This window comes from Microtus oregoni, unplaced genomic scaffold (genome assembly GCF_018167655.1).
Source record: "Microtus oregoni isolate MIOR12 unplaced genomic scaffold, Mior012 000034F_ref0000314, whole genome shotgun sequence".
Lineage (NCBI taxonomy): Eukaryota > Metazoa > Chordata > Mammalia > Rodentia > Cricetidae > Microtus > Microtus oregoni.
Genome location: NW_024543093.1, coordinates 14643811 through 14656312, shown reverse-complemented (window position 1 = coordinate 14656312; position 12502 = coordinate 14643811). Strand labels below are relative to the sequence as shown.

General features: G+C 45.8%; 1 protein-coding gene across 1 annotated transcript; it reads left to right on the top strand.

Annotated features, from left to right (window-relative positions):
• Nucleotides 1-735: 735 nt before the first annotated feature.
• On the top strand, nt 736-1656 carry LOC121432510 (olfactory receptor 1I1). Its single transcript, XM_041630502.1, has one exon. It carries the CDS (start codon nt 736-738, stop codon nt 1654-1656), a length of 921 nt encoding a protein of 306 aa, XP_041486436.1.
• The last annotated feature ends 10846 nt before the right edge of the window (nt 1657-12502 follow it).

Here is a 12502-nt window from a genome sequence, read left to right as displayed (position 1 = left end):
GACTTCCCAGACCAAGACACCACGATCTCAGCAACTCTCATTGGTAGAAAGGTAAAGGGGAGGAGGAGGGAAGAGAGCGAGAGACCTGGGGAAAGAAATAAAAGGAGCTATCAGGTTCCTTTCACCGTAGATGTTCTGAGTTGAGATTTGATACATGTTAGTCAGCTTTCAGTCCCTGTCCCAAAATACTTGAGGTAATCAGCTTTAAAGAAGGAAGGTTCATTCTGACTCAGGGTTTCAGAGGCTCAGTCCATGGCCAGCTGGCCCTGTTATACTACAGTGGGAGAGCACAGTGCATGTCTGTTCAGTGGTCAGATGGCCATCCAGTGTGAGTCCTAAGAATCAAACTCAGGTCCTCTACAAGAACAGCAAGTCCTCTCAACTGCTAAGTCATCTCTCCAGCCCCAGAAACCACCTTCTACCACCTCCCACAAGCTGGCTATCTGAGCTTTTACCATATGGGTATTTGTGGAACCTTCCAGAACTGATCCGTAGGCAAAGGTCACCCACCTTGAACAACATCCAAGTTGATCACGTACCTCAGTCAGGGATTTGAGACCCTAATTGCCTCAGATTTAGACAGCTTCGAGAATACAAAACCCACTGGAGATAGCCTGAAGAAATTTCCCCGAAGCAGGAGGACTTTCACAGAACCTTAAAGGTTCCCACAGGACTAGAGTCCCATCTCTGACTCCAGCTCTGTGTTCTGTTCCAGTAGATGCATGCAAGGTCTCCATGGAACTGAAAAACCAAACGGTCTTGGAATTCCATCTCATGGGACTCTCGGAAAATCCAGACCTGCAGCCCACCCTCTTTGGACTCTTCCTCTCCATGTACCTGGTCACTGTCTTTGGGAACCTGCTCATCATCCTGGCCATTGTCTCAGACTCTCGCCTGCACACACCCATGTACTTCTTCCTCTGCAACCTGTCCCTGGTTGACATCCTTTTCTCCTCTACCACTGTCCCCAAGATGCTGGTGAACATCCAGACCCAGAGCACAGCCATCCCCTTCTCGGGCTGCCTTGCCCAAATGTATGCCTTCCACCTCTTCGGGACCATGGACAGCTTCCTCCTAGCAGTGATGGCCATTGACCGGCTGGTGGCCATTGCCTATCCACTGCACTACTCAGTGCTCATGAGCCCACATGTCTGTGGGCTACTGGTGGGTGGGCCATGGGTGATCACTAATCTCCAATCCCTGGTACACACTTGCCTCATGGCCCAACTGACATTCTGTGCAGGGTCAGAAATCCCTCACTTCTTCTGTGACCTCATGCCCCTCCTGAAACTCTCCTGCTCAGACACGCACACCAACGAGTTGGTGATCTTTGCTTTCGGCATCATCATGGGCCTCAGCCCATTGTCCTGCATCCTAGCCTCCTACATCTGCATTTTCAGGGCAGTCGTCCGGATCCCTTCTGCTCAGGGCAAGTGGAAAGCCTTCTCCACTTGTGGCTCACACCTCACCGTGGTGTCATTGTTCTATGGGACCATCTTTGCTATATACTTACAGCCAGCATCCCCCACCTCCTCCCAGAAAGACAAGATAGCTGCATTAATGTGTGGGGTGGTCATCCCTACACTGAACCCCTTTATCTACAGCCTAAGGAACAAGGACATGAAGGCAGCCCTGAGGAAGCTTGGCAGCAAATAGTCTTATCCCACTCATAGGGAAGAACAGTGACCAGGCACCCACCATGTTTTGGAACCACTGTTAGCTACTTGGGATTCAGGGATGAGCCCCAGTCCTGTTCTCAAGTTGTCCAAAGTCTAGCATGGAGCAGAGCCACTTAATAAAACCTTACAGTAAAACGTGGCCAATGTGTCATAACGAAATGGATGGCTTGGTAATTAAAAGCAGTCAGTGTGGGGGTCTTACAGGGGCCCCAAGTTCGGTGTCTCAGCATCCTGAATTTTGGGATGACAGGTGTTCAACAGCTAGATAGGGAAGTTTGTGATTTTCTCATGTGGCAGCACCAGAGAACCCCTATGGTCATTTGGGAAGAGTTGGTGACTTGCAAAGATTGTGTCTAAGTATGTCTGGTTTGTGGCCCATTCTGTATTGAGGAAAAACACATGAAGGATTAAAAGGTTTTTTGCCTGCTCTTGGGAGCCTTTTCCTCCTACTGGGTTACCTCACCCAGACCTGATATGAGGGTTTTTAACTTAGTCTTAGTGTATCTTGTTAAGCTGTATTTGGTTGATAGCCCTGGGATGCCTGCTCTTTTCTGAACTGAAACAGAGAAGGAGTAATGTTGAAGGAGCTACGGGCTGCATTCCTGCAGCACAACTCCCAGCCACCTGGCTGACTTATGCCCCAAAATAACAACACACAAACTGTATTCATTTAAACACTGCTTGGCCCATTATATCTAGCTTCTTCTTGACTAACTCTCATATCTTGCTTAACCCATATCTAATAATCTGTGTAGCACCAGGAGGTGGTGTCTTACCGGGAAAAATTCAGCATGTCTGACCTGCATCCATCTTGGGCTGGAGCTTCATCGCATCTGCCCTAGAGAGGAGAGGCTTGGCGTCTGGCTCAATTCCCTTCTTCGCAGCATTCTGTTCTGTCTACTCCACCTACCTAATTTTCTGACCTATCAGGCCAAGCAGTTTTCTTTATTGATTTAACCAATGAAACAACAGATTGACAAATGACCTTCCCACATCAGAGTAAATCTGTGGGAGAGGGAACTGAGAGGAATGGGGAGAGGGGAAATTTTGGTTTGCTGTGTGAGAGAACAGTAAATAGACAGACAGACAGACAGACAGACAGACAGATAATTTTACCAATGGGCTTGCTGGGTATCAGGAACAAAAAGATGCTGAAAGCTAGGATTCACCATCAGCTAAGAACTAAACTCATTTTATCTGCCAGTCATTACATTTATTATTTTTTGAGACAGGGTCTCTATGTAGCCCTGGCTGGCCTTGAACTCACTATGCAGACTAGGTTACCCTTGAACTCATAGAAATCTACCTGCTTCTGACTATGGAGTGCTAAGATTAAAGGCATACACCAACATACCAGGCAATTTATCACATTTTAAACAATATCCCTGGGCTGGAGAGATGGCTCAGAGGTTAAGAGCACTGATTGTTCTTCCAGAGGTCCTGAGTTCAATTCTCAGCAACCACCTGGTGGCTCACAACCATCTGTAATGAGATCTGGCACCCTCTTCTGGCCTGCAGGCATATATGCAGGCAGAACACTGTATACAAAATAAATAAATAAATCTTTTAAAAAAATATCCCTAAGTAAAATGTCCCCTGGGGTAGCTGGGACTTGAAACTGCTACTATGGTAACTGAGATCAAAACCCTGGACCCTAGTCTTGACAAGGACACAGGATTGCTTACATGTGTTATTTTTTTTTCTTACTTAGTTTTTATTCATAATCATAAACTTAACTCTGCAATCCAGCTAGACTTGAAGGGGAATGAGGAAAATATGGAACCCAAAGAACTTCAGTGAGAGCCGAGATTACAGGGTACTGTGAGCAGATGGGGCTGGGGTGCTCTCCTGAGCTACAGAAGGAATGGTCTGGTGGGTAAGTAGCCCGCAAATCAAAAGAATTAGAGTTGTCCACAGTCAGAAATGGTGATCTTCTTGCTGGTCTTGCCATTTCCTGGACCCAAAATGCTCCATGGCTTCCACAATGTTTATGCCTTCTTTCACCTTCCCAAAGACGACATATTTGCCATCCAGCCACTCAGTCTTGGTGGAGCAGATAAAAAACTAGGAACCGTTTGTGTTTGGTCCAGCATTTGCCATGGACAAGATGCCAAGACCTGTATGCTTCAGGATGAAGTTCTCATCCTCAAACTTTTCTCCATAGATGGATCTGCCGCCAGTGCCATTATGGCATGTGAAGTCACCACCCTGGCACATGAATCCTGGAATAATCCTGTGAAAGGAAGAACCCTTATATCCAAATCCTTTCTCTCCAGTGCTCAGAGCACGAAAGTTTTCTGCTGTCTTTGGAACTTTGTCTGCAAACACCTCGAAGGAGATGCGGCCCAAGGGCTCGCCATGGGCCGCGATGTCGAAGAACATGGTGGGGTTAACCATGGCTGAAGCAAGCGGTGAGAGGGGACAGTGGCGTCTGCAAAGCCTCTAAATGTGCTATTGAGCAGCATCTACAAGTTGCAGCACCAAGGCATGCTGGAGGAGGCTGCTTGTTGGTTCCCGGCTGCTCAGCAGCTCAGCCCCCCAAAATAATCACACAGAAACTATATTATTTGAAACGCTGCTTGGCCCATTAGATCTAGCTTCTTATTGGTGAACTCTCACGTTAATATAATCTCCATTAATCTGTGCATCACCATGAGGTTGTGGCCAACCAGCAAAGTGTTAGCACATCTGTCTCAGGCAGCGACTCCATGGCTTCTCTCTGACCCCACCTCCTTTTTCCCAGTATTCCATTTAGTTTTCCCCACCTATGTCTGTTCCCCTATAGCTCTGCCATAGGCTCAAAGCAGTTCCTTTATTAACCAATGATATTCATAGCATACAGAGGGGAATCCCACATCAGAGGCAAATCCAGTCCACAGTTTGGTTTGGTATAGCTGCCAAATGGGGGTGGCTTTTACATTTCTCTGTGTTTAATTTGTTTTTATGTCTGTTGTTTGGGGTTTTGTTTTCTTTTTGTAAGATTTACTTTATTTTTCTGCCAAGCAGTGATGGCACACACCTTTAATCCCAGCACTCAGAAGGCAGAAGCAAGCAGATCTCTCTGAGTTCCAGGCCAACCTGGTCTACAGAGTGAGTTCCTGGACAGCCAGAGCTATGTAGTGAGTGTAGGACTCAACCATAATAAGCTTGGTAGGAACAGACCACCCAAAGGAAGTTCTTAACTTTCAACCATTATCACCTGCCACTGTAGGACTCAGCTTAATGATAAACTTAATGGAGGCCTGAGCCTCAGTAGTTTATCCTGAGGCAATACCTGGTTGCAGGAAGGACCACAAACTGAGATTACCCAGTCACCACCCAGGAATAGATCATCCAAAGGAAATTCTTAATGTTTCAAACTTCCAACCATTGTAGATAGACTCACCTACCAGTACACACTCACCAGAACACCCCTAGACAAATATCAGCCAATCAGGGGTCCTGAACCTTAGAAACGCCTCACCCCCACCTTTACTACTATAAAAACCCAACTCTAACTGAGCTCGGGGCTCTCCAATTATTCCAATACTTTGGACACACAGAGAGACCAAGTTTGCAAAACTGTATAGAATAAAGGCTCTTTGCTTTTACATATGGGACTTCACATCCTTGTTGGTTTTGGAGAACTTCACAAATCTGGGCATAACAGTGAGACCCTGTCTCAAAAAACAACAAAGATTTTTTTTTTTAATTAGGTGTGTGATGGCAGAGATATAAGTATATGCAGGTGCCTGCAATCTGAAAGTCTGGGTCCCCTGGAACTAGAGTAACAGATATTTGAGTCTTTCAATGAGATGGAAATCAAAAAAATAAAACTCTCCAGGTCCCCGAGTGGCAGCAGTGGGCAGCAGGCCATGAGGAGCAGCAGTTCCCAGACAGGGTGAGAGAACGCGGCACGTCAGTCAGTCCCATGAGGAGCCGCACAGCAGGAGAGAGACAGAGATGTATAGGCTTGCCATGCAGAGAAAGTGGGTATTTATTTAGTGGGTTATGGAGAGGAGAGAGAAAGGGAAAAGGGGGAAGAGCAGAGAGAGAGGCAGAGAGAGAGAGAAAGAAAAATGGGGGAGACTCCTCAGAAAGAGATGGAAAGGGAATGAGCTCAGGCTGGAAGTGGAAGGAAGATCCACTTGCCTGGGCAGATGGGGGAGGGAGTAGGCGGGGCTTGTCTCTTAAAGGGACAGGACAGACCATTACAATGGGTGCTGGGAACTGAATGCAGCAAGCACTCTTAAGGTTTGAGACATCTCTCCAAGGCCTTGTGTATACTCTTGACACAAAGTGGCTTCCAATTCCTGATCCTTCTTCCTCTGCTTCCTGGGTGCTAGGGCTACAGGCATGGACTATCACACCCCACTCTGGTTTTGTCTGTTGTTTTTGTGCATATATTGTGTACATGTCTTTGTGTATATATGTACCCATGCATATGAAGGCTAGAGGTCAAAACTGAATGTCTTCCTCTCTTTCTCTCACTTTATTTTTTGTGGCAAGGCCTCTCTCTTAAGCTGGAGTTTACCACGGGCCACACTGGCTGCTAAAGAAGCTACAGGAATCTGTCCCTCCCCTCCCCTTCCTGCTGTCCTCAGTGCTAGGGTTACAAGAGTCAACACCATGCCCAGCTTTCAACTGGACACTAGGGACCCCAAATCAGGTCCTCATTCTCAAATCATAGGTTCTTCATCGACTGGGCCATCTCTTTAGTGGTGTAGGTGGGTCTTCTTTCTATGTGTTGCTTTCATTGGTTGAATAAAGAAAACTGCCTTGGCCTTTTGATAGGTCAGCCCTTAGGTGGGTGGAGTAGACAGAACAGAATTCTGGAGGAAGAAGGCAGTGTGGCAAACGCCATGGCTCTCCTCTCCGAGATGGACGCTAATTAGACTCATGCAGGTAAGCCACAGTCAAGAGGCAATGCACATTAATGGAGATGGCTTAAACTAATATGTGAGAGCTAGCCAATAAGGGGCTGGAGATAATGGGCCAGGCAGTGATTAAATTAATACAATTTTCGTGTTGTTATTTCGGGGTATAAGCTAGCCCGGGGTATAAGATGGCGGGACACAGCCCGCTGCTCCACATTACAACAATTTAGTCCCCTGGTTCCATTTTGTTTTATTTTAGTTTTGGTTTATTTGACTTTTTTGTTGGTTGTTTGGTTGGTTTTTTTGTTTTTCAAGACAGGGTTTCTCTCTGTAGATCACACTGGCCTCACCTCACAGCTATATTTGACTTTTCTTGAAGATAATTTTTTTTGCTTGCTTCTTTTAACCTTTATTCTTCTCTCATGAAGATAATTTTCAATATTTATTTGTTTGTTTGTTTATTTGTTTTCTTTTTGAAATAGGGTCTCACTGTGCAGCCCTGGCCAACCTAAACTTGAATTCACAGAGATCTGCCTACCTCTGCCTCTTGGGTACAGAGATTAGAGGCATGTATGGAATTTTTCTTATTTGCTTTTATTTTTACAAATGTTTTGCCTGCATATAAATGTACCACATTCATGAAAAACCTGTAGAAGCCAGAAAAGGGCACTTGAACCCCAGGAACTGGAGTTGTGGATCACCATGTAGACGGTGAACATGGAACCTGGGTGTTCTCCAGGAACACCAAGCTCTTCTTTTTCAATCGGTTTCTCAAGACAGGGTTTCTCTGTGGAACAGCTCTGGCTGTCCTGGGACTTGCTTTATGTAGACCAGACAGGCCTCGAACTCACAAATATCTGCCTGCCTCTGCCTCTCGAGTGCTGGAATTAAAGGAATGGGCCACCATCCTAGGTATGATGGCAATCATGTCTTTGTTTCAGAAGGATGTGTATAATCATCTTGCAATCCTACCAGTGTTTCGAATGGTTATATGACCACTTATGACTACCTGTTGCTATGACTACCTTGTTATGTCCATGTTGCAACCATGTCTTTGTTTCCGGAGGTCATCAGGACTAACTTGTTATGCTTGTGTTCTACTTCTGTAATCCTGACTATTTTGCCCGCCAAATCCCCCATTTGGAAACGGCCTAACCCTGAACCTCATCTTCATCATATCCAGCGCTGACCTCTCCAACTCCACCTCTGAGAGGCAGCCCATGTACACAACAGAAAAGCTTGCTTGAATGAATTTGGCCGTGATGATTTGGGTCGGTGGTCTTTCTCCTCCCATCTTTGGGGTTACCTTGGAGCTGAAACACTGCCTCCGAGCAGTCTCCTGAGACTTGGGAAGAGAACAAAACTCACAAATCTGAAAAGCTGATGTTTACAAGATGAACCAGGGCTGCTCCACTAAGTTATGGGCGCTTAAACAACTGCTGGGGAGGAGTCGATGGCCAGAAGCCCTGCTCCACGAAGGCTCTACAGCCTCTCAGCTGCTGAGGGAGGAGCCGATAGCCTTAAGCCCTGCTCCAGGAAGGCTCCGCAGCCTCTCAGCTGCTTGCAAGTTACACAGAAAACCCCAGTGTTGTGACTTTCTTAAACGAGTGGGCTTTTCAGTGAGGCAGCTGCCTTTGCTCACATAAGTAACCTCTCACCCATATTCCTGTTAATGAACTCATTGGTTCTCCAAGCCGGACATTGGTGCAATCGTACTTTGTGGTCTGTTGTGGATTCTCTATTTTTGGTGAGCTGGTGTGTGTGTGTGTGTGTGTGTGTGTGTGTGTGTGTGTGTGTGTGTGTTGGTATTGATGATCCCAAGGAAATATCTTATAGAACAGTCTACCAATTCTAGAGAGAGAGAGAGAGAGAGAGAGAGAGAGAGAGAGAGAGAAATTGGATACAGTTCAGAAATAAAGCACTCCCCTGTGAGAAAGTTCTTTTTTTTTTCTATTAAAGACAGTACACTCAACAAGGGCCCATATTTCTTAACCCTTCCCCTTCTCCTTTTACCACTTAGCCAAACTCATCATCTTGAATGGTTGAGCTCTTGCTGGTAGAATGGGACACAGTCACCGTGTATGCCAGTGATAAAGGAATCATTTTGGCCAGTGTATTTGCCACTCCAGTTTGGGTCCTAGTGAACTCTTTTTGTGAAAAGAAATCACCCTGCTGAGTCACTTCCACTTTGTCCATGTGTTTCTTTGTTTGATACAGAGATTATTCTTCCCCTAACACTCCCTAGTGTTACAAAGCCCTGGGCTTAATGCCCCAATACTGAAAGAAAAAAAAAGTAACAGGAAAAGTCTAGAGTAAATGCAAAGTGTCCATCAAGTAAAGCATTGTCAGGGCAGCTTGTCAGGAGGAAAAGCTCTGCCTCCAACCCAGACCACTAGAACCTAACTTCAACATCCCTCTTAAAGTTTGAGCACCCCTGAGCCTGCCGAGGTCCCTAGAAAACTGGAAAACAGATATTTCATGGGTGGGGGATGATGGTGGATGGGTTAGTTGATTTTTTTTAATTTATTTATTTGTTATTTATTTTAAGACAGTTTCTCTGTGTAGCCCTATCTTCCCTGGAACTCACTCTATATATAAGGCTGGCCTCGAACTCACAGAGATCTGCCTGCCACTGCCTCCCAGGTGCCAGGATTAAAGGTGCATGCTGATTTATCTATTTATTTTTATTTATTTCAGATAGGACCCAGCTATGTTCTCCTGCCTCGCATAGTTTTTGCTCCCAGCGTCTGTGCCTGTATTTGTGGTCGGTATTATTTGCCTGGATTTCTGTTCTGACATTTTTTCACACAGCCTTTTTACCCAGCATTTCAACCAGGACTTTTCACCTCTCTTTCTGCCAGACTTTTTGCCGTGGTTTTGCTTTTGGCTCTGTTTCCATACCTTTTGCCTAAATTTTTCTGCTAGAACTTTGGCCGGGCCATTATCCCCCAGGATTTTCATCCAGCTTCTGTGCCAAACAGTTTAAGTTTGACCACAAGATGTGCCCAGATTTTCAGCAAGGCAGGAGGCCTAGTCTGGAGTTTGAAGTCAGCCTGTGCTATGCACTTAGTCTTGTCTCAAAAAAAAAAAAAAATCAGCTAACCAATTAACCCATTCACTACTACTCCCACCCACAAAATATCTGTCGTTTCTCAGATTTCTTCAGGACCTGGGCAGGCCCAGGGGTTCTCGTTTGAAGCCCTCAAGGGATGTTGAGTTAGGATCTAGAGGTCTGGTTGGAGGCAGAGCTTTTCCTCCTGACAAGCTGCCCTGACAATGCTTGACTTGATGGACACTTTGCATTTATTCTAGACTTTTCCTGTTACTTTTTTTTTTCTTTCAGACAAACAGCCCAGATGCTACTTTCCTAACGGACAATGTTTGGGTGGAGGCTTCACACCAGCCGTTGGCATCCTGTATATCCAAAGAGTCTGAATGTTTGGGTAGAAGTTCCATCCTAAACCCCCTTCCCTGGAGTTGCCTCAATCCAGACTCCACCCCCAAGAAAGTCCGCCTAACGAAGACCCCTCCCCAGAGATGCTCAAGACCACTCTCACAGGATATTTAAACTGCCCCTTAGAGGAAAAAACACAGTTTCCCTTAGCCATCCAGGAGCGTTGGTATCCATTAAGCCTGGGCTTTTTCTAATTTGGTTTGATTTGGTCCTATTCCGATTATTGCATTGGCAGAGAGGCTTATCCGGATGCAGAAACTTTTCAGACACTTTTCTTTCAAGCTCTATTTTTTTCTGTTACTTTTATTTATAGAAATGTTTTGCCTGCATGCAAATGCAACACATGCCTGCAGTACCTGTAGAAACCAAAAGAGGGCACTTGAACCCCAGGAACTGAAGTTGTGAATCACACCCTCTTCTATAAACAATTTTGTTAAAGTTATACAAGACCAAACATTTACCAAAGCAACCCTTAACATTTGGAGGCCCAATTTTGCTTTGTAGTTCTCTGAAGCACGGTAATTTTTGTCATTTTTAAAGGTAACCCTAAGAAAGAGAGAGAGCACGAGCAAGGAACTCAGAACCGCGAGGGGTGCACCCACACACTGAGACAATGGGGATGTTCTATCGGGAACTCACCAAGGCCAGCTGGCCTGGGTCTGAAAAAGTCTGGGATAAAACCGGACTTGCTGAACATAGCGGACAATGAGGACTATTGAGAACTCAAGAACAATGGCAATGGGTTTTTGATCCTACTGCATGTACTGGCTTTGGGGGAGCCTAGGCAGTTTGGATGCTCACCTTACTAGACCTGGATGGAGGTGGGTGATCCTTGGACTTCCCACAGGTCAGGGAACGCTGAGAGCTCTTCGAGCTGATGAGGGAGGGGGACTTGACCGGAGGAGGGGGAGGGAAGTGGGAGGCGGTGGTGGGGAGGAGGCAGAAATCCTTAATAAATAAATAAATTTAAAAATAAAAAAAAAATAAATAAAGGTAACCCTAGCCATCAACATAGCATTAACTGTCAGTCTGAAGGACCTACATTTGCCAGTCATGGGGTAGATGTGTGACTTCTCTTGGAGAGACATACCATCGACTCACTGTAGATAGGGTACCAACAACAAAGCAAAGAAATACGTCTACTTAAGTCTAGCTTAGTGACCTAATGCGTTCATTAGGGTTACTCACAGACACAAGAGTCACACAAAGGCATCACTCAAAAGTCCTTTGTTGTCTTGAGTTGCCTATCTTGCTGATAACCCAAAATTTGCATCCCTGAAGCTCCCTCCAAAGGTTGCAGGAAACCCTGCCATTGCAGATCAGAATCCTTCTACCTACCTACAAGTATTTCTGTTCTATAACCTGGGGGCGTGATTTCCTAAGTCTCCTAACTTTCTGAAGCTTCCAGAGTCCTGTGTTTACTTCCTGGGCCTTATGAATGTTTCTATTCAGAGGAAATAGCTACATAAGAGACAGGAGAGAGAAGAAGCAGAAATCAAGGAAGACCAAAGGGGAGAAACACTACCCACTAAAGCCCATCAGTAGAGGCAGGCAGGAACAAAGAGGAGTTTGTGCTGTTTCCACTTCCCACTACCTCCCAGAGTTAATACTCTCCTGAATGTAAGATCTCAACTTAGACCCTTCTTCCTCTTGTCTCCATCTACTGATCAATCACATCAGCCTGATTTGGTCACTGTGTCCTTACTGTCATCATTGCGGTAGATCCAACTGCCCCATGTTAAAGGGCTGTTCCCTGTTTTGTAGCAATGTCCTCCTAAGTGAAACATCCTAGACAAAGCTCTCTAACGCCAGGAAGTAAACAATTGATGAGCTTCAAGAGGTCCCCGAAACAAGACTCAACAATGCCCACTTCCTCCCCAAAGTCACATAGACAGTAAGGAGATTCTCTGACCTAGCAGCCTATGGGCTGTGCAGCGAGCTCCGGGGTTGCAGCTTTCTGAAATCATCAGATGTGCTGGTATGGGCTTCGCCTCTCGGTCACCTATGCACTCAGAGGAAGTCCCAATAAGCTCGTCGGTCCTCCAAGCTGAGCTTTGGTAGGATTGTTTCTTTTACCTGGTATCAGTGTCCTATCTGGCATGAGCAGACATTCTATCACACCTGACAAGATAAGTTACATGCTAGTTGAAGGAGCTATTGGAAGATGATGGAACCCTTATAGAGGAGAGGACTAATGAAGGACATTAAGTCACTGGGGATGTGCCCTAGAAGGGGACTACAGGACCCCAGGCCCTTCCTCGTCCTGCTTCTTTTCGCAAACCAGCCATGAAACAAACAGTTTCACTATACCTTTGCTTCCCACTGTGTCAAACCTAAAGGCAAAGGGGCCAGCAAAGCACAGACTCGGAACCTCCAAAACTGTGAGTTAAAACAATCCTGCCCTCCCTATAAGCCGCTTTGCTCAGAGCTTGTGCAAGACAACAGTATCAGCTTAGGACCCCAAGACAAGTTCTCAGCACAAAGGGGACTGATTTATCCCAGAGGGAGTGAGG